At 33.8% G+C, this 23,178-nt stretch overlaps 2 protein-coding genes across 2 annotated transcripts; one reads left to right on the top strand and one right to left on the bottom strand.

Annotated features, from left to right (window-relative positions):
• Positions 1–2,605: 2,605 nt before the first annotated feature.
• On the top strand, positions 2,606–6,587 carry LOC140438488 (uncharacterized). Its single transcript, XM_072528147.1, has 3 exons — positions 2,606–2,760; positions 5,927–6,057; positions 6,315–6,587. The coding sequence occupies exons 1-3, from the start codon at positions 2,694–2,696 to the stop codon at positions 6,561–6,563; spliced, it is 447 nt and encodes a 148-aa protein (XP_072384248.1). The 5' UTR covers positions 2,606–2,693; the 3' UTR covers positions 6,564–6,587.
• A 2,523-nt stretch (positions 6,588–9,110) lies between these two features.
• Positions 9,111–18,717, bottom strand: LOC140438489 (uncharacterized). Its single transcript, XM_072528148.1, has 4 exons — positions 18,420–18,717; positions 14,407–14,578; positions 11,298–11,568; positions 9,111–9,339 (listed from the first exon to the last, which is right to left on the bottom strand). Exons 1-4 carry the CDS (start codon positions 18,494–18,496, stop codon positions 9,182–9,184), a joined length of 678 nt encoding a protein of 225 aa, XP_072384249.1. The 5' UTR covers positions 18,497–18,717; the 3' UTR covers positions 9,111–9,181.
• Between the last annotated feature and the right edge of the window lie 4,461 nt (positions 18,718–23,178).

The following is a 23,178-nucleotide window of genomic DNA, read 5'->3' on the forward strand; positions in this document are numbered from 1 at the left end:
ATCAAGAATCTTACAGTCAAAAAAACAGAGAGTACTGGCAACAGCAGAAATGAGAATACTCAGAGGAATCACACGACAAAATATGGTTCAATTGGCAGGGACCGGATAGAAAGAGCGCCCCAATATCACCTGCGCCACTAAAATCAAAGCATTCTTGATCATAAAGTCAGTAAATTATGTATAAAGATTTACAGACAATTGTATGCCGTTTTAAATGAATTGACATTTAAGACAAATCTCCTACGCTCACAAAGGATACATGTAAAAAGAAATTTACTGATGTGAACAAAAATCTTTTTTCATGAATTTTAAGTATCTGTTATACTGGGTGTTTCAAAAAGGTATGTCATAAATTAAATCACGCATTCCGGGGACAAAAATAAATTGATTGAATCCAACTTACCTTAGTACAAAAGTGTATACAAAAAAAGTTATAGCCCTTTGAAGTTACAAAATAAAAATTGTTTTTTTTTGCATTATCTCCTAAACTACTTGACATTTTGTAATAAAAATCGACACGTTACTTTCTTGTTCTGAAGGCATTTTTCATAAAAAAGAAACAACAAAATCTAAGCGCACAAAAAAATTTTAAGGGGGTTGTGCAGCCCTAAATCCCCCCAAACTTTTGAGTACGTTCAAATCAAATGAATTTTGTGGCATCATTAACACATTATTTTTAAAAAATTTTTGGCTCCTATCACTTTTTTCGAAAAATAGTTTTTATTGAGTTACGGCCCTTTTCATTAACCTTTAAAAAATTACGTGCAACTAAATAAATGGCTTAAATGAATTAACAGGTACAAAAAATGTCTATAACCTCTATAAATATGATATTACAATAAATGTTCAAAATGACCCCCATTTTCTTCAATACACATTCGGTATCGTTTCAATAAGGAAAACCGAATGCGCTGAAAAATCATATTTTTCTGACGAAATTGATTTGCAGCTCCAATTATTCTAACCCTCAATTGTTGTTCGTCCTCTATTGTTACAGAATACACTTTCTTTTTCATAAACCCCCAAAAGCAAAAGTCCATGGGGTTAAGACCTGAACTTCTAGGTGGCCAAGAAATAGGTGCGTCACGACCCCTTCCAATCCACACGACCTACTGTAATGCGGTGGAGCGCCATCTTGTAGAAACCACATATTTTGCCTTATTACAATATTCACTTCTTCGAAATACTCTTGTAAATCGTTTGCCAAGAACTGCTCCATTTCTACTGAAGGTAGCCTCATCGGTAAACAAAATATTTCTAATAAAATTAACATTTCGAGTGTTTTCCATTAACAACCAATCGCAAAATCCAATCTTTTTAGGATAATCTTCAACCAATAACTCTTGAACCGTTGTTAAGTGATAGGGTTTAAGCAGCTGATCCTTCAAACGCCTCCAAACCCTTACGTGAGGAACATTGAGTTGAGCAGCTATTACCCTTGTACTTGTACCAGGGACTTCTTCAATGATTTCTAAAATGTCTTCATCAGTTGCATCCATTATTAGACGACCACTATTGCCAGCAACTTGCGGTTGGAATGTACCCGTTTCCTGTAAACGACGATCAATGGTCAGAAATAATCGTCTATCGGGTGTATTTCGATTGGGGTATTTTACTGCATAACGCCTTGCGGTTGCTGCACTATTTCCTTGACATTCACCTACGATATTCCCGATTGTTTATTGAAATCATAATTTAATCTAATCCAACTTACCCAAAGTTAAATGCATATCTGCCATTTCCTGAAATGTGTAGGCCATTGTAATATCAAAATTTTTAATATAAATCTTATTTACACAATAAATGATAGATTCAAATTATTGACTATTATTGATGGAACTGTTTGTAATTATTGTATCCGTAGAAACTAATTGTAATTTTATGGCCAACTAGGAAAAAACTAGTTTTTAGAAAAAGTGATGAGGCAAAAAAATTTTAAAAATAATGTTAAACTAATGATGTCACAAAATTCATTTGATTTGAAGGTAGGTACTCAAAAGTTTGGGGGGATTTAGGACTGCACAAGTAACGTGTCCGTTTTTATTACAAAATATCAAGTAGTTTAGGAGATAATGCAAAAAAACAATTTTTGTTTTGTAACTTCAAAGGGCTGTAATTTTTTTGTGTACACTTTTGTAATAAGGTAATTTGGATTCAATCAATTTATTTTTGTCCCCGAAATGCGTGATTTAATTTATGACATACCTTTTTGAAACACCCTGTATTGTCAATTACAAGTAATGATTTAGAAAAATAAAAAAAAACGTAATTAAATCGTAAAATCATTAGATCCTTTTATTTATAGAACCTTCACTGACAAAAGACAGAATAATAGCTCATTTTCGATTTCATTATATTCTTCTTTTGTTAAAGTATATGAAAGTTATTAAATTTGGACTATACCTACTATTTAAAAATTATAAAAAAATATGAAAAACAAACTATAATATATCATAGTAACTATATAACTATATATAACTATATAACAATTATTATGGAATATTGCAAAACGACTGTGTATACAAAGTTAAAGCAAATTTAGCATATAATGTTTCTTTTGTTGTTGTCCTCATTTGCAACAATGCAAATGAAGCATTTTTGTATATGTTTCTATTACTTTTGCTAAGAGTATAGCAAAATAATCAGCTAGCCTATAGAGTTCTCCTAACTGGTATCAAATAAAATCATAAGAAATGATTTTTTTGCGTGGCTTCGCTTTTGTAGGAATTTTTTGTTGTGTTTCAGCTTTACTTGAAAACGGTGAGTATGTATACATGCGATTATCAATATTATTTTAATTACTAAACACTTTCTTGTATTATAATAAAAAGTACGCCTGTAAAACCAGTTATCCATTTTTATCTAACCATTATTAAATTGTTGTTCCATTTCCTGTCTCTTATATTCCGTTTTTACATCAACTTCTTCAGGATCTTGTAGTTCAACGTATTGCTTTAAGCCATGAGGCCATTTATGCTGGTATTTTTTATCCATTTGCTGTTACTCGCTTGTCTTTGATGTCTGCGTCACATCAATATTTTTCTTAAATATATGTTATTATTCGTTTTTTCCTTGATACTCCCTATCTTATTTTTTCTATCCGTTTGTTATTTTCATGTTCACGTGTCTATTCAACACGATAAAGTTCAGTTATCCAATGGCTGTTCTTATTTTGCTTAGAGTTTGTCTAATCTCTTCTTCTATTGATTTGTTTGAGTTATTTTAATCCCCAGTTTTTATATTTAACTTTCTGTTTGCTCCCCTAATTATTTTCGTATACTGTGAATCTTCTTTTCTGTAGGTCTGCTTTCATATATGCTTCTCGTAATTTCGTCCTCATTATAGCGTAGATCTTCAGGGTTTTATACAAGTACTTCTTAACTATATAAAAAAACTGAACAGTTTTGAAAGCTCGACTTTTAATAAAAGAATACTCATATCTGTTTTAATCACTAGGCCTTTCTGACCGCAACCTCAAGAATTTTGGAAGTTCGACTTGATTCCAATATCTCTAACATCTATTTCTGACAAGTCTTGCTTTACTGCTTATTTAATGCTTACAAACGTTTCTTTTTTGAACTCCTCTTCTTTTTTCCCATTTTCTCCCCTTTAGTATTGTTTTAACATTTCGGTTCTCTGGCAGGTATTCGTATAATATGACCAAACCATCTAGCTCTTTGCGCTCATATTTTGCCGTAATTATTGTTTTTCATACATTCTCATTATTTCTTTTTTTGTTCATCTTTCGAAGATTTTTCTGAGCACATTTTTCCCATATCTCTACATGATTTTCTACCTATTGGTTTATAATTCACGTTTTGCTGGCATATATCACTTTAGATCTGATTATTGGCTCGCAGTTTAGCTGCTGTTCATTAATCTTTTGCCTATATCTGTTCATTCTTTTCTCTGTACCTTTTATTTTGATATATTTGCTATCATTTGTTATGTCTTGTCTCATTTTCATATATTGCGTTTTTGTTTGGTTTATTCTTTTTCCTTTCTTGACTGGCTTTACAACTTTTGAGAGACGTCTGGTCTCTCATAAAACATTGTCTTTAGCACTCCATCTTCCTGTGATCTTACCATATGATTTGTCCATCTTATATTGTTAGCTTTTATATGCCTGACGATGTCTTTACTACCATACAGAGTCACCAATTCAGCATTGCCGTGCCTTCTCCACTCTCCTGTCAATACATCTTTTTGAAGGCCAAATATCATTCTGAGGACTTTTCTTTCAAATACCAGCAGCATATTTATTTCAGCTGATGTAGAGTCCATGTTTCTCTTCCATATGTAATAATTTGGCGAATAATTGCCATGTACAGTGTTAATATAGATTGACTTTTTAGCAGCTTAATGTTAATAATGGAATATAAAGATCTATTTCCCGCAGCTATTCTTGCTGAGACTCTTGCTCTTTTTCTATGTGGTTGTCATCTATGATTACTGCCCCCAGATATTTAAACTCTTTCACCACTTTGAAGTTGTATAATTCGTTGATAGCGGATCCCTTTATTTTCCATTCACTCCATTCACTGTGAACTATATTGAACAATTTTCCTTCATAGTTATCCTATTTCTCTGGTTTCTAAGCGCCTTTCTCACTAAGGATAAATAAGAGCGCTAGTCCATTGTTTCGGCATTTCTTCCTTCTGCTAAACAGCTAGTGGCAAGCAGAATATTCTTTCTTTCAGTCTTCCGCTACCTTCCTTAAAAATCTCAGCTACGGTAACACTTGCTCCTGCCCTTTTGTTATTTTTTAGGCCTCTTATTATTTCTTTAACTCAATTCAAAGTTGGTTTCTCGCATGTCCTTCGTTTTCTTTTCCCTTTAGTTCCTTTTGTTGGTCTGTATTTAACAGATCTTCGAAGTATTCCGCCTTTCTGTTTAATTTTTCTATTGTTTCTCCTAGAAGTAAACTTTTTCTGTTTCTTCAATACTTTGTATTATTCTTTTTAGTTTCTCTGGATTTCTTAACTTCTTGGTAAAAATTTTTTACTCCTTTGTTTATGTAGGCTTCTTCTATTCTTTTAATTGCTTTTCTAGCTATTACCTTTTCTGCTTTCTACAAATTCTTCTAACTTCTCTTGTTTTAGCCACATAAATTCCATCATGTTCTCATGTTTTGGATATTTTCTTTGTCTCCTTGTATTTTTGCTCTGTCTCTTATTGCCAAAGTATTCCTACAATTTTCATCGAACCAGTCTTGACGTCTCTTTACTGTAGGTCTGCTTTCATGTTCCTATACATATTTCCTTTTCTTCCGACATAGCTGTCTGTATGACCTGCCATTTTTCTTCTATTTCCAGCTTAACTCGATTCTCTAGTATTTTATTTATTTCTTCCTTTAGTCTGTTTACTACCTATTTCTCTTGGAGACGTATTTATGAAGAACCATAGGTATTTGTTTTTCTCCAGTAATATATTTCCTTTATATTTTTGCTTCCATGTTTTTGTGTATTTGTAAGGATATTTTAAATAGTACTTACTGGAAATGTGGAATATCTCTGCAAAAGACCTTGTTGTATTTGACGTTTTCTACAATTCTCGTTTTAGTTTTAATAAATACTTTACAACTTATGTATTACTTCCCAAAGTTTGAATATTGGTGTTGAGTTCTAAGCCTAATGTTTTGCGTTGTTCTTCGCTTTTTACTCTATTTTTCTTGCAGTATATTTTTGTATTATTATATATCTTGGCATTAATAATATTAGACATATCTGTTGATATTTTTTTCTTAATTTTCCTTCTTTTTTCTTAAATATTAATGTTAAATATTTTTGGGGTATGAGTATGGCTATGGGAATATGTTTAGGAGTTGTTCTCCTGTAGGAAGGTTTACAGGAAATTAAAAAAATTATGATTTCTGTAGACTCAAAGTTTATATTGATATAAGTTGCTTACTTACAATTTTTTTTAGAAATTTCTTTAAAATGCATGGGAAAAGTTTATCAAAATGTAACTCTGACAGCGTACTATCCAGATTATAATGATCAAGACCACGAGCATGGGTATCAAGACAAACAAGGAAAAAAATTAAGGACATTGCAGGTAAGATGACAAAATAGTTATTAACCTACCAAGGGCATTAAGTAGATGTTTATTGTCAATATCAACGAGTCAGATAAAACTGTTATAATAAAACAGAATATTTACTGTTATAATAAAACAGAATATTTTAATAAGCACCAAAAACAAATTTCTATGGTTGGTCTAGATAATTTGACTATTTTTTTAAAGCGTTGGGCATAAATGGGTTAATATTTACTGTTTTATTATTAAAAAGTATAAAGAGTTTTAACTTGTAGGATTATTTAGACAACAGGGCAGATTTTGTTACCTTAGCTATGGATGAGACTATAGGAATTCCATATGGAACTAAAGTGTGCATTCCCGAATTAAACCAACAGTATGGCCACAGAATTTTACTTGAAGTCCGTGACTCCTCCTATGATTTATCCGGAAATGGTTTCACCAGGGCTGATATTTGCGTTAGAAGTGAAGTTGATAGTTACGATAAAAGTGTAAACAGACTTGTTCATTTGGTATTTATCTAAATAAAATATTTGAAAATTTGAGTATTTAAATATTTTCATATTATTTTTTTTTTTCAAATTTATGACTTATTTTCTGAGCTATGAGATATTCCCTAAGCTGTCTTAACAAGGTTTAAAATACAATTGAAAATCATCTCCAATGCTAGCGCTCAATAGCCAAGCGGCTATTGCCCATTACAGCTCCAAGTTTTCTACTTACCACTAGAAAATTAAAATAGAAAAAAAAAATTTTTTATAATTACAGTCCTCTCTCTCTATAACTATATATGCAAGGGACCGGGAATTTTCATCGTTATAAGGAGAGATCGTTATACAGAGAGAGACAAAATTCGATACTGTAATATTAATAATACTGTACTAAATAACCTATTTTAATTTAAAAAATTTATCAAAATGAATATGAATGAATAAACACTGTATTATACACCACAGATTTATCAAAGAATAATATAAGCAATACAGTATAAAAAAATGACTGTACAATTAAAACATGTGTACTGAACAATAACAAATATGCTACTGTAAAATATATTTATCAATGGTCTGTTTCCTTTTCCCTTTCCACAGAACTGACCTGATCTTGTCCTGAAGACGAATAGAATCTTCCACAGCACTCATGTCGTCTTCCTGGTGGATGAAGAATCGATGCAGTACTTTTGCCGCATCCACTGTCTGCTGAGGGGTCGGAGCTGGTTCTGACTCTGCTTCCACTTTCGGGTCACTGTTTTCTTCTTCTTCTACACGAACTGCTTGTAGGATGTCCTAGTCCAGATGTTGTAGCAACATTTTCATCAACTTCATTAAAATCTGTTAGCTCTTCTGGTCCGTAGGTAATAGTAAGTTCAAACTGTCTGGCCCAAACATCTAATGGAAGGTCATCGTCATCATCAGTCAATCCTTGATCTTTCAGCCATTCTGCGTGTTTGAAGGAATGTTTTATTATATTGCTCGTCACCTCGTCCCAGGATTTAATAATCATTAGGATGGTGTCAAGAATATTTAGTTTAAGATCGCCATTGTTCTCAACCAATTCCATCAAAAATCTTCTCATGTAATGGCTTTTCAAATTCTTGATGACACTTTGGTCCATGGGCTGAAGGACACTCGTTATGTTTGCTGGCAGAAAACAAAGTTTCTTTGTTTATCCCCCAAAACCGCTTCTTCAAAAATTTCCGAAGTCATCCAAGCACTCTTGTTTGCTTTATAGGTCACCGGTAGATTTTTTATGTTTTTTAAAGCAACGTGGGTTTTTCGACTTCCCTATCATTAACAATTTTTGCTTCACCGAACCGATCAAGTTAGCCGCCACTAAAACTGTAATGCTTTCCTTAGAGAGCTTTCCACAAACGCACTTTTCCGATTTAAGTTTTAAAGTTCTGTTTGGTGTCATTTTAAAAAACAATCTAGTCTCATCAGCTTTGAAAATGTCGTTTGACGCATATCGTGCCTTTAGTGCTGTGCAGTGTGCCCTCCAGGCCACACGTTTTTGATGGAAAAAACTAGAGTTGCTATCATCAAGTCCTCGTAGACACTTCGTCTCAGGATCAGCAACTTCATGTGGAGTCATACGTCGCCATGTTATCATATCCACTGGTAACTTTAACATCTTAAAATATAATACCAAATAATGTAAACTAAATTGTAACATATAACTTTTAACGGGTTTTTACCCTGATATTTAGTGGCTCAAAACATGTACACCTACACACTGATGATGGAACATGGATTCCGAAAACGTTTTGTCTTCATGACATAGCCCGTTTGGGTTTTTAATTTATTTACCTATTATAAAGGTTTTTTACTTAAACTTTTTTTTAATTCTATCATCATCATAAGTGGCTAGACAATCCGTTGTGGATCTTGGCTCGCTTACAAAGAAGTCGCCACTCCTGTCGATTCCTGGCAACTTCCCTCCATCTACTGACCCTTAGAATATGTAGGTCTTCTTCCACATCATCAATCCATCTCCTTCGTGGTCGTAATCTACTTCTTGTGCCCTCTGGTGTTGAAAATGTTAATCTCTTCGTGTATTCGTGATCTGAAAAGAATTTTTTGCTCAAAAATACCAAGAAGTCTTGAGTAATTCATTTTGAGATAAGGTCCACGTTTCAGCCCCATATATCAAAACCGGTCTTATTAATGTCTTGTATTATATTGAGCTTTACTACACGCTTTATATTTTTATTTTTTAAATGTTTCTGGAGATCGTGAATAGTTCTGTTTGCTATTGCTACGTTGAAAAACGGTTTTATTAATAAATTTTTTGATAGTCATAAAATCGACCACTTTGACCCGTCAGACACAAAAATCGGAAAACAAGTTCCGTCAGAAAAGTTTTTTTTTGCTACTGTTAATAAAAGTATTCTGACAAAATACCTGCTTATCTATGAATCTCCTCATTTTTCCGACATGTTTGATTTTTCAGAAGCATTGTATTACCTATATTTAACATCAGCCAATTTTATTTTCGCGATTTCTTCTGTCAAATATGTTTTTGGAACTCTGTTGTAGAAATTAAAACAGGCTCTAAAGAAAACTCATTTGTGCTATAACTAAAATTTTATTAATTTCTTACCAACCTAAAATGAATGTTTTTCAAACCGTTAAACACAATTTTCTTAACGACATGGATCATCTTCTCTACCTCTTGTGGAGAGCAATGGCTCAGTGTATTGCTGACGCGACTTCATAATATTAAGACCCATATTGTTGATGGTATCATGATATTCGCTGGTACCTGTTCTGTGAACAAACCAGTCTTCTATTGCCGTTGGTGCTAAAAAGTCAATTTTCAATTTTATATACGTTTTATATATAATACCTTTGTTAATTAGCTAGAACACAAGATGGACGTTGGACAAGACGAATCATGGAATGATAACCCAGAAATTATAAAAGAAACCGAGGACGACTACCGACTATATGGACCAGTGAATGACGTAAAAAGAGTAGAGAGAAACTGGCTACAAGCAGTCTAGTGTAGAGAATGCTGGAAAGAACCGAGGACGCAGGCATACGTAATACAGTGGACACGATTGCAGCAACGAGCTGAGAGTATGTATAAGAGTTTTTGCTTCCATTTTGCCAATCCTTCTCTAAAGTTGATCTAGGAACAGTGTTTTGTTTCTCACCCTGTCTAAAGTTTCTTTTAGATCAGCATCTCAGTTGATAATCCTGGTGAACAGGACTACCAGATTAGTTGCTGTTGCTAAATAAGAGCCTTGCGCCTATCAATTCCAGGAAGTATTGGATTTCAATGCTGTGTTCAGTAACGTTGGACACTGGCTTACTCTGACAGGATTGTACCGTTTTGTTGTGGTTAGTAAGGCCGTATCGTCTGCATAGACCACAAGTTGCCGAGTATGTTTTCGATGGTTAGGTCGCTGTTATGATATACAACAATGAAGCTAGTATGGAACCTTATGGGACTCTATGTTATAGCAAAAAGGGTGTTAAGATAAGATCATGTATTTTCAATCTTACAGTTGTGTCACTAAGATTTTCAATTTTTATAAATTGTAAAGGTGGCCTTACAGGCAATAAAAAGGTTTTATTGCGTGAAGAATACAGGTTAGAAGGAGTCGCGGAAGAAGACGCATCTCCTGATTAAACAATTTGAGAGCTCGGTTTAACTGCACTTCTGCTGACCTCTTTAGAGCAGCGGTATCGAATGTGCGAATTGCCATGGTGGTTGCCAACCTTCTTAGAGGAGATGGCACCTGAAGAAGAAGAACGGTGGCCTAATGTCAATCAGTTTTTTGATGAGTACATTGTTCCAGACATTGATCGAAAGCCTTTTGGACATCAAAGAACGCGACTGTGTTCTCATTTATGTATTGATAATTAGAGATGCTGTGAGTTTCGAGAAATCCTGTGAATCTTTCCTTAAGGATCTACTCAAGGATTCTTCCTAGTGTGTTGATTAAAGAGGTGGTTCTGTAGGATTGCACATCGGTATGAAATTTATCCATTTTGGGTAGCATAATCGTGTTATCCATTTTCCAAGGGGCAGGAAACTGGCCTGAGTTTTAGACATGCAATAATGATTATTTTAATATGGGGTTATAAAAATGGTAACTTCTTGAACATAAGAAGCGAGATGAATGGCCGAATTATTACTAACGAAAGTAGACGAATTTAAAATAATATGATAAAATATATTTGAGGTGCGTTCCTGGGATGACTTTATTTTATAATAGTTCTTTTAATTACAAGAAATTTACTCGAAACTGAATTCGAATTTCTTGTGGATTTCTTGTGGACTTCATTCTAATCTCTTTTTTATTACTAACATCAACTGAGTTAACAAGACAAAATTGCTATGATAATTCCTATGGTATTTAAAACGAATCAAAAAAGTGAAAAATAGATCATTGACAATTCCATCAGTCTATTAAACATCTTATTTTAAACTTAGAAAAAGATATTTCGATGGTGGATAAATTATAACATCATTTTTTCATTTGGCTAAATCTCTTCATCATATTTCAAACGAGCTGTGATCCATTTACAACAGAAAAAACAAAAACGGCACTTTTGAGAATAAAAAACCAAAATCCAGCCTTGGAGGTATAGGTACCTATGAAACTTTTTTAAATTTCGTCCGAATGTAGTATTTGAAAGCTGAAGGGAAAATAAACTTTGATAAATCTTAACAGAAGAGGATACCGGCAGTAGATTAATGCAGTAAAAACTTTTACCAAAGTAACATCAGTTGTATCAGTAACTACTTACTTCTTTGGAAACCAATTTGTGAACAAACATCCACAAATGGCTTGGGAAAGGTGTTGAACCTGAATTTCGTAGGATCTCTATATCCTCGACCCAAACCTATAATTTCTCCCTTTACAGGAATTCCTACAGGAGAATCTATTGCAGCCGTCAGTTTCTTGTATGAAGTTAAGGGTAAACCTTTCTTGATGTAGTCAGTTTGGTATATGGTTTTCATTTTTTCGTCATCGGTATCGCATGGATGGTCAAGAATGTCGCTGGATAAAATTGCCATCTAAAATATAAAACAGGTAATTCAGTTTTAAAACTATGAAGAAAAATATAGTAAACCAGAACACAACATACAATAATAATTGTATCACAATTAAATTAATTGCCGAGTCGTATTAGTTCAGTCGGGATTGCATTTTTTGACCTTGTATGGCAAGCTGACCCAAATTTTATTATTCTAACCTTTAGGTGGGTGAGGGGGGGTCAATAGTAGTGTAAATTTAAAATTGTGACTAAATTCCGCCATTGCGTCAGTCACCATGTGAGTTTTAAAGGAGAGCCGTTTTTGCTCAATATCTCCGTTATTTTTAACTTTTCGACAAAAATGGTAAGAAGTGAAATTGTTCTTACCATTACATCTTGTAATGTAATTTACTATTTTTTTTTGGTATATGCTTTTATAACTTAAAATTGAGTTATTTCATTTTCGTTACATTAAATTTAATAAAATTTCGTATTATTGTTTCAAATTTCGTTGTAATGTAGTTTTTAACGTGATGGGAAAAAATTATCCTTCAAACCAGCAAAATATAGGCGTTACGTTTAGTTTTTAAGAGGTGTAATACTTTTTTTTTTCATAATAATAGAGATAATATGGAAAAAAATCATGGATGCCTGAATTTATCAGCGAAACGGCTGTCTAATGATGTGCCAATTAAAGATTTATAGTAGTGGAAGGAGGGGGATTGACAAATGACAGATACCTATACCGTTAAAAGGTACCAATCTCCTTTGAAATAAAAATTGACGTGTTTTAGCATTTACGGGAAATAAATGAGTAGAATGCGAAAACATGGAGTTGATTCCAGTTTACTCCAATTAGCCTTTTCTACTCAAATCTGACTCTCACCTTTACGCTGGTGTCCCCTGTAAACCGAGCAACCCAACTGGAGATCTGGTATCCAACCCGGGTGAAAAGTTGGGTTGGGAACTGACGAAAGCGGGTGAAATGGCCCTCCAAAAAGGCATGAGTTGGCATTGGGTGAACTACCCAACCCTGTAAAAAACCTTTTTTTATGAGAGCCACAAAGAAAGAAACCAGACTGTCAACCTACGACAAACTCGCAAACGAAATAAGAATAATGATTTAAAAATTTGCACGTGAAACGTAAGAAGCCTTTATCAGGCTGGAGCCACGGCTCTGCTCATACAAGAAATGAATAAAGCCAAATCAGATATCATTGTTTCCAGAAAATGAGGTGGACTAGCTCAGGCATCTCAAAAAAAATAACTGCAATATTTACTACAGTAGGACATCCTATCCGACACGAATTTAGTACAGGATTTATTGTAAGCAGCAAAGTCAAACATAGAGTAATTGATTTCAAAGCTATTGATCATAGGATATGTCAAATAAGATTTAAAGGGAAGTTCGCTAATATTAGCATTATTAGAAAAAGAGGATGATGAAAAAAACATGTTCTATGAGGCAGTAGACCGAAAGTACGATGAGTGCCCAAAAAATGACATCAAAATAATAGCAGGAGACTTTAATGCCAAAGTCGGAAGAGAGAATATATTTTCGCTTACCATCGGGAAAGAGAGCCTACATGTAGACTCTAATGATAACGGTCTCAAAATTTTGCGATGTCTAAAAACATGGTAATAGCTGAGACACGATTTCTCCATAGATATACATAAAGGAACTTGGAAATCTCCTGATAATGAAACGATTAACCAAATAGATCATATAATCATCGATGCAAGACACTGCTCTAACTTATCAGATGTTGGGTCTTTTAGAGGAGCAAACATAGGTAGTGATCACTATTTAGTTAAAGCACGATTTAAAGAAAGAATATCCAATTTAAAAAACGGGATCGGGAAAAAGAGAGAAAAAATCGACATTAATAAACTAAAAGATACCGACATTGCCAATGTATACAGACACCAAATAGAAGATCAAAAAGGGACAGAAAACTTGGAAGAAGAAGACAACATTAACCAACTATATATTGTGTTACAGAAAACGGTTGAAATATTGGGCAAAACCCAGTCAGAAAAAAGAAATCCTTGGTTTGATCATGATGGTGAAATGGCCACAAATACAAAGAACGCAGCATATCAAAATACCATCAACACAGGTTGTAGACGGAGAAAAAAAAGAAGAGTGTAGACGTGTTAGAAGAGAGAAGAAACGTATTTATCGACTTAAGAAGAGGGAATACAAACAGAACACTTTTAATGAGATACAAAGTTTATTTGATAAAAATAAAATGAGGAAATCTAACAAAAACGAGGAAAACTACAAATCCTTAAATAATAGCCGTCGAGAATTTTAACCACGATTAAAAATTTATAAAGAAATTAACGGTGAAATTCTACGTGAAAAAAACTCAGCTCTTAACAGATGGACACAGCATTTCAGCGAACATCTAAATATAAACGTAATTGAAGGAGGTTACGACATAGGCAATTAACAAAATTTATAACTTCAATTACACAGTGAAGAGCCAACAAGAGAAGAAGTGTCAAATGCCATCCTAAAACTCAAAGACAATAAAGCCCCAGAAATCGATGAAATCTGTTCGGAAATGTATAAAAAATCTGATGATCAACTTTTTGCAGCAATCCATAAACTAATAGTACCTACATGGCAGAATGAATTGGTACGAGAAGAGTGGCTAAAGTCAGAAGATGGAGAGAAGGAATCGACAGGAGTGGCGACTTCTTTGTGAGCAGGCCAAGATCCACAACGGATTGTCGAGCCACTTATGATGACGATGATGATGATCTGTTTTAGCATTTTCACAAAATCACAATTTTCACAAAAAAAGTTAGAAAACTAATTCACAATCCACAACTATTAAGTTACATAATAATAATAGCAATTTTGCGTTACCTTTTTACTCAATTCTTCCAACTCCTGATACAGCTGCATCTCCTTTTGGGCCAACTTTTTATATCTTCCCATCTCTGGTTCATACAAATGAAAATCACAATGGCAATATGGTTCTACCAGTCGGGCAACATAGTCGTTATTGTGTTTAACACGTGCAGGAGGCTCTGATGGTCTAAAATTGATATATTATTGGAATGTATTTAATAACTGAAATATATAAAAGTGTTAATTGTATATAAGAAATAAAAATATTGAAAACTTTACTGTTTTTATTTGTCGACTAAATTTAAAAGTGACCATAATTTATTTCTTAATAGACGCTCTAAATGGTCAAAATACTAATCAGGTTAAAAATCATAAATCCTAAAAAGTGTACACTTCACGCAAGGAATTTACTACTAAAGACAGTGGTTGCACTCAGATTTTATTCTTATTCATGCAAATAACAACCACTTACCCTCTACCCCTTACCTCTTATTAATTTAACTTTGCAACGCCACCTTGTATTTTTATTTTGGCTGGCCACTTATCGAGAACTCTGTCTGGGATGCCAGCTTGTTAAGAAGAAGAATAAACTTACAGAATCTGCTACTTGTCATAAAAGTAGACTAACAGGAACCACTCACCTCTGTCCTACAAAATATTCCATCTTAGCCCTACCCAATTATTTATCCTAGAATCTATCTTGAATAATCATCTCAGTTTAGAACTAAAACTAAGAATGGTTAAGTGCTATATTTGGTCTGTACTTTTGTATGAACCAGAAGTGTGGACAATAAAATTATAAAAGAGGGTCAACACAGATAGATAATTGTTAAAGACTGTTATTAAACACTAAACAATGTCTCATCTGGGACATATACTGAGCAAAAATCGATATAGAATACCACAGCTAATCCTTAAAGGCAAAATAGAAGGTCGTAGAAGTATAGGAAGAAAAAAGTTTCTTGTTTAAAAAACATTTGTGAATGGATATCAGATATCAAATGCAGGACAATTATTATATTTGGCAGAAGATCTAGAAGCCTTCACAATGATGATCACTAACGTCGGTTAACTCCGATATGAAGAAGAAGAAGAACCTATCTAACCCACACCCCGTGTGTTGGAGGAGTCCTTTTGACCGTGTTTGAGTGAAAAAGTTCTATTTTACCCAGGAGTGAGTGTGGCATATATATGCCGCGCACCCTAGAGACAAATTGCGTAACCTGCATCTTTGTTCACTCACACACCAAAATTTTCCCCTCACTCTCCAATCTGTTTACCAGCGTAGCGAGTCATCCACCGAGTGATTTCCGGTATAAGAAATTCACTAATTACTGACCAACGGCTTCAGGCGGATGAGTTAGTTAGTGGTAGGGCACTCTTTTGTAGCAGAGTTGGGAAACTGGCCCTAGGCAGATGAACCGAGAAATAGATCAACTGCATAAGGCTGTAGAAAGGAGGAACCAGTACATTAAGCATCTATATGAATATCTCTTGTACATTTATCATATCTACAGCTTTGAAAGTGAATGCTACTGATCATTAGTATCAGATTGCAAAATCCGACAGGGAAGGAATAACACAACAAAACCATTTAACCCCGATATGGTTAGCAAGCGAAACTGCTTAGTCAAAGAAGAGAGCACCTTCAAGAAATCTAAGAAGTTTATTAATATATACATCTGGAACGTCAAGACCATGTACAAAGTAGGTAAAATTTATAATGCAATCCATGAAATGAATAGACTGAATTTAGAAATAAAGGGCATCAGTGAAATGCGATGGCCTGATGCCGGAAAATGTCAAATAAGCGAGCCCCAAATATATTAATCCAAAATATAGAAGGTCAACATAGGCATGTTCGCTGTTCTCGGTAGCAGGCAAAAGATCCAGAGGGAGATCTCCAGTAAGACGGTCAGACCAAATAAAGGACATGACTGGTTACTCATTCTCCAAAGTGGTCTCTCATTCTTCAGAGAGAAGTGAATAGAAATAGTCAAACAAATTATATGACGAGGCCACATCCTTACCAAGGAAAAAAGATAGAGGGGGATACTTCATACTATAAGAAGAGAAGTAAAGTCAGACATCAAACTAGATAGACTGATGACATTAAGCGAATAGCTGGTCACGAATGGATGCAAAAAACAATGTAGAGAAATGCATAGATATACCTAAGGAAGGCTTACATCCGACGCTTTGGCCAGAGGTTTTTTAAACGAAGAAAAAATTTCGATATCTCACACACTTACTTGTTTGATTTAAATTTAAAGATACGAAGCGCTTAATTAAAGGCCGTATATATAGCAGTTTTTGCCAAGATCCCGATGACTTTTGTAGTTGATGTACGAGGCGTGTTTTTTAAGTAAGTACCGTTTTGGAATTAAAAAAAGACGTGCAAAGATATGGCAATAATTTTATTTTTACATGAAAGCCTGTACCTTAATCTACTTTTCTACATAATTTCCGTGAATATTGAGGCACTTGTCATAACGTGGCACCAGTTTTTGAATACCCTCCTGATAAAATTCTGCCGCCTGACTTGTTAACCACTGCATCACAAATGTTTTGACTTCGTTATCGTCTTGAAGACGCTGACCGCAGAGGTGTTTCTTCAAGTGCTGGAACAAATGGTAGTCGCTGGGCGCCAGATCAGGGCTGTATGGAGGATGATCCAGAGTTTCCCATTTAAATGATTTGATGAGATCTTTGGTCTGATTAGCCACATGTGGACGGGCATTGTCATGCAGCAAAACGATACCCTTACTCAACTTGCCACGTCTTTTGTTCTGGATTGCACGACGCAGATTTTTCAATGTCTCACAATAAGACGCTGCATTGATTGTCTCATTACGAGGCAGAAACTCCGCTAGCAATACTCCTTTTCTGCCCCAAAAAACTGTGCACATGATTTTCCGGGCAGAAATTGTTTGCCTAAACTTCACTCTTTTGGGTGATGATGAATGTCGCCATTCCATGGATTGTTGTTACGATTCTGGTGTGACGTAGGCCACCCACGTTTCGTCACCAGTAACAATTTGGTCTAAAAAATCTTCACCTTCACTGTGGTACCGCTCAAGGAAAGTCAATGCACTGCCTAAACGTTGGGTTTTGTGCAAATCCGTCAACTTTTTTGGAACCCAACGTGAACACAATTTCCGGTAATTCAAGTTCTCGGTAACAATGGGTTACAAAACACTACGAGAATACTGAGGAAAGCAATGATCAAATTGTAAAGCGTCTGTTTTCTCCCAACTTTTCGTCCACTTTCTGCACCAAATTTTCATTAACGACCGAAGGACGCCCACTCCGTTCTTCATCATGCACATTTGTGCGGCCATCTTTAAATGCTCTCACCCATTTCCTTACCATTCCATCACTCATAATGTTTTGTCCGTAAATTTCAACGATCTCACGATAAATATCGATCGGTTTTACGCCTTTAGCACTAAGAAATCGTATAACAGCCCGTACTTCACAATCAGCGTGACTCACGATTGTTGGAGGCATCTTAAACACTGGAGTAAACAAGTATACAATGAAGAATCGGACTGTAATGGCGTCAGTGCGTAGACAAGAGATGTAGGTAATCAGCGCTCATGCGCGGAACGCCGACCGTAGCGCTGCGACGGCGGAATCGCAAAACGGTACTTACTTAAAAAAACATGGTAGTAACATGTATATTAAGCCTATTGGCTGTAGTATAACCTACGTAAAACAAAGTGATTCTAGAGAAAAAATAATTAAATTCGTATTTAAGTTTGAAACATACAGTACAGGCCATCATCAGTGATACTTGAACATTTACAAAACCCACTTACAATACGGTTTAAAAATCTTTAGTAGTCATATAAAATGTTATGTGTAATTAAAATTAAACAACGTAATGTCGGTAATTAGGATTCTAACTGAAAAGAAAAATACTGAGCCATTTTTCTATAGGTAATAACGACCATGTTTAGGTCAAACCAAAGTTACCAGCCAACTCAGAGTTTTTCATCTATACAATTTTATTAATTGTTACTTACTTTGAAACCATAGGCTTTGGATAAGGCCATTTGTAATCTCTTCTGGTGCTAGTTAAAAATGAATCTAAACCCGCCATTTTGCAACTCTAACTAAAAATTTTGTCTTATCGGTTCTAATTTATGTTCTAATATATTTTTTCATTAATGACTTTTGAAGAGTATACACTTGGGGCCAAAGAATTTTTACAGTTATCCTGAAAACGGCGTAAACTAGAAAATTTTGCGTCAATCTTAAAAGGATATTCCAGTACTCCATTTTATTTATTATTGTCACTTTGACAGTGCATCAAAAAATAATAATCTGTAGCAACATCTAACATCTATATTGATTGTATTAGAAACAAAGTGCGCTACAAATTTTTAAAGTTCGCTAAATTTTAAGGTAAAAATGGCTCTATTTTCAATAGTAAAATGGAAAGGAAGATTCAGAGGGTATTTTAAAATTAGACTGTGTATATTATATATAATAAACAGCTAACAGCTACTACAATTCATTTACAAAAATAATATATACTTAATGAATAGCTTCTTTAAAAAGAAAAAGCACAGAACATGGACATGATCTTTAACCATCTTTAAGTCCATAAATAAAAACAAAAAACGACATCGACGTTCAAAAATACGCATTCAGATTCGTATACAAACTTTTTTATTCGAATTAACTCGTATACGAAAAAATTCGATTGAATTCGAAAATACGAACCCTGGTACATGTACAGCTGGTTCCTAAAAAAACTGATACGACTCTTGAAGCGTATTTTGTAGAAAATTGAGCAGTGTATATTGAAGGATAAATACTTAATATTTACATACTGTCACTGTCACTGACAAATCTTAAAATTTGTCAGATAAATTATTCTGTTCAACCTCAAAAAATGGCTCCACATGCTAGCAAAGAACTAAAAGCAAGAAATGTGACGAAATTAGAAGATGGTTGGTCACTATCTGCCGTAGCGAACCATTTTAACGTAAGCAGAATAACAGTTTTTAATATTAATAAAAGATGGAGAGAACAAAAAATTCACGAAAGAAAGCAAGGTTCTGGAAGACCAAAAATATCTACCCTTCATGAAGATCTTACGTTTTTGGAGAGATTAGAAGAGAATCCTTTTGAAGATGCGAAAGCAATAAGAATTGTGTCACAGTTTCCGGGAAGAAAGACAACAACCTGGCGCAGATTTAAAGCATCGCATCTTAGGTACCGAACTAGCTCTTATACCACAACAGAAGCAATCAAGACTTAGATTTTATTTAAACCATCAGCTACAAAATCAAGATTTTTGGGAAAGGTAATATTTACAGATGAGAACATTTTTCAATCTTCTAAAAAGGGCAAAATTGGGGTGTATAGACCAGATAATAATGGATTTAATCCTCTATATGTTGATAGATATCGAGCAGCTGGTCATTTTAGCGCCAATGTATGGGGATGGATTTCATCTAGAGGAATGGGAATGGTATGGTGTATTGATGGCAGGTTTGTTGTGCAGACTTATCTGAATATTGTAGAAAACATCATGTTTCCCAGTGTAGAACAGTTGTATCCAGAAAATAATTTTATCCTACAATAAGATAATTGTCCTGTTCACACTGCAAATATAATAAACCAGTGGCTCCAGAATAACAACATCGAAACCTTACCATGACCCGGCTATAGTCCAGATTTAAACCCTATCGAGAATGTGTGGGGGGTTATAAAACGGTTGTATCGGCGTAATTTTATACCTCAAAATCGCGCACTAATACCGGACACAATTTTAACACGCGCCCATTAATAGAGTAAGGAAGACACGGATTATTTTTACCCATATGAAGAACTACACATTTGTCTACATTAAGAGGCAGCATCCAAGTAGAGCACCATTCCGATATGCAATCAAGGTCATCTTGTAGTAACTGGAAATTTACGGAGGGATCAGAAAATAGCTTCGTGTCATCTGCATAGAAAGCTTTGCTGCATTTAATGTGAAATTGTAGATCACTTGAGTATGTAATGAATGAAAGTGGGCTCAGAACTGATCCTTGCGGTACCCCACTTAAAACCGTTCTTTTAACTAAGAAAGGGTCCCCAACTCTAACACAAAACTTTCTATCTGTTCAATACGCGTCGATCCATCTCAGTAATTGACCACGGATACCAAGGTGTTTCAATTTATGTAATAGTCTTCGCTTTGGAACTAGATCAAAAGCTTTAGCAAAATCGAGGTAAATAATTTCTGTCTAATGCTCTTGACCATTCATTGACACACCAGAAAAGACTTGTCATTGTAGAACGTCCTTTGATAAGATCATGCTGCTGTTCTGGTATGACCAGTTCATTTTGCAAAAAATCAGAAATTGTGTCGGCAATAATAGATTCCATTATCTTAGATATTATAGGTGTTAAGCTGATAGGACAATAGTTATTAAGATTCAATTTTTTCCCTTTTTTAAAAATCGGTGTTACAGATGCGGTTTTTCATATAGGAGGCAAAATATGTCTGGTGAATGATAAAGACATAATCACATATAGTGGGTAAGCTAAAGCATCAGAACATTTCTTTAAAAATAAAGAAGATATTAAGTCGAGACCAGGAGACAAATTGTTTTTTAGGCTTTGAAGATGAGTTTAAAAGTTTAACTTTTTCAGGAGTAATGATTATATTTTCAAGGGAAGAAGAAACTCGTGACGAAGTAATATTAGGCAACTGATGATTAGTGGGTTCGACAGAGAAAACCTTAGAGAAAGTACTGGCGAGGACTTCGGCATTCTCATAGTTACTTTGAGATATATCCCAATTATCATTTTCCAGTAAAGGTATAGAAACTTTCGTTGTCAACGAAGATCTAATATACTTGTACAATTTTTTACAGTTATTACTAATGGCTATACTCTCTTCGTAGGCAACACGAGCTTCATGTAGAGATTTCTTTAAATCTGCGGCAAAATCTCGATGAATTAGTAAATCCTCTATGCGATTTGTACGTCTATTTGTACCACAGCTTTCTTTTACACTTGATTAGATATATTAATTCCACAATAATCCAAGGTTTTATGTTATTTTTGTATATGGTTTTTTGAAGGTATTTTGGTTTTTGCAGAAATTAACAACGTGTAAGAACTTATCCCAGAATACAACTGGATTTCATATGTCGCCGAAAAAATCATTCCAATCAATATCAGCCAGTTGGCGATTTGAATTTTCAAAATTAATTATATCATATACCGTTTTATTAACATTAGGATTAGGAGTACAGTACTGTAAGTTAAACTGAATATGAAACGTTATGACTGCATGATCTGAGTTACCTACTGGAGAGCTTATTATGGGATGTGTTAATAAATGGGGATCATTATAGTCCGGTAAAATAAGGACGCAACCTCGGAATGAAAGATAATAAGCTGAAAATTTGCATACGTCTTTATTTTGATGGTATAAAACTAACCTCAAAAGTCTCATATAATCACGTGTCCGCGACTTAAGATATTTAAGGTTAAAGGTCACGAAAATGAGTTTTCTGCAAATATCTCGTTTCCCTTACACTTTATGACATTTAAGGTGGTAAGAAAAATTGTAGAATGGAAAATTCTCTACAATTTTTGTCTCAAGTACTTTTATGTACCTTCAACCCTTCTTAAGATAGAGCGCAAAGAGTGGGGGACCGCTTACCTGTGTATACGGCAACGCGAAGTCAGCCAGTAGGATTCAATAAATAATAAGTTATATAGTTAATTATTCACTTAAAATACTATTATTGTCATTAAATTTTTATTATTTATTATTTAATAAACTATATTTATAGATATTAATTATAAAATATATATTTTTTATATAATATTTATTTTATTTTTAACAAACATACAATATTAAATGAAATATTTCAAAATGAACTTTAATGATATTTTTAACAGCTGTATATACGATAAATTAAGATCAAGTGCAGAATTCAACAATAATCATTTTTATATTTAATTAAATACTGAAAAAATCATATTTATTATTTTTTTAAATTATATATTTATTTATAAATCCAATAATCGATTTATTAAAGTTACAAATATAATATATATTCTTTTATTATGTATGGTTAATAGTAATATGGACGAAAAGTATTTTATTTAATATTGTATGTTTGTTTAAAATAAAATAAATATTATATAAAAAATATATATTTTATAATTAATATCTACAAATATAGTTTATTAAATGATAAATAATAAAAATTTAATGATAATAATAGTAATTTAAGTGAATAATTAACTATATAACTTATTATTTATTGAATCCCACTGGCTGACTTCGCGTTACCGTATACGCAGGTAAGCGGTCCCCCACTCTTTGCGCTCTATCTTAAGAAGGGTTGAAGATACATAAAAGTACTTTAGACAAAAATTGAAGAGAATTTTCCATTCTACAATTTTTCTTACCACCTTAAATGTCATAAAGTGTAAGGGAAACGAGATATTTGCAGAAAACTCATTTTCGTGACCTTGACCTTTAATATCTTCAGTCGCGGACACGTGATTATATGAGACTTTCAAGGTAAGTTGTATACCATCAAAATAAAGACGTATGCAAATTTAATTTTCAGCTTATTATCTTTCATTCCGAGGTTTGCCCCCTTTTTTGCCTTATTTTACTGGATTATTACAGAATACCAAGTCCAAAATAGATGGTAAATTATTGATTTTGAATATCAAAATTTAGACCTTAATAATTATTACAATTTATGAATTAACATATGGAATCAATTGTTTGTTGTCTGTTTGTTTATTTTA

The sequence above is a fragment of the Diabrotica undecimpunctata genome, chromosome 4, assembly GCF_040954645.1.
Source record: "Diabrotica undecimpunctata isolate CICGRU chromosome 4, icDiaUnde3, whole genome shotgun sequence".
NCBI lineage: Eukaryota > Metazoa > Arthropoda > Insecta > Coleoptera > Chrysomelidae > Diabrotica > Diabrotica undecimpunctata.

Bases quoted from the DNA above. Each gene is read 5' to 3' on its own strand.
- LOC140438488 (XM_072528147.1), top strand. From the start codon at position 2,694: ATGATTTTTTTGCGTGGCTTCGCTTTTGTAGGAATTTTTTGTTGTGTT. The intron at 2,761-5,926 runs GTGAGTATGTAT...AATTTTTTTTAG, and splicing joins TTCAGCTTTACTTGAAAACG to AAATTTCTTTAAAATGCATG. The intron at 6,058-6,314 runs GTAAGATGACAA...TTTAACTTGTAG, and splicing joins AAAAATTAAGGACATTGCAG to GATTATTTAGACAACAGGGC.
- LOC140438489 (XM_072528148.1), bottom strand. From the start codon at position 18,496: ATGGCGGGTTTAGATTCATTTTTAACTAGCACCAGAAGAGATTACAAA. The intron at 14,579-18,419 runs GTAAGTAACAAT...TATCAATTTTAG, and splicing joins CCAAAGCCTATGGTTTCAAA to ACCATCAGAGCCTCCTGCAC. The intron at 9,340-11,297 runs GTAAGTAGTTAC...TTGACTTTTTAG, and splicing joins ACAAATTGGTTTCCAAAGAA to CACCAACGGCAATAGAAGAC.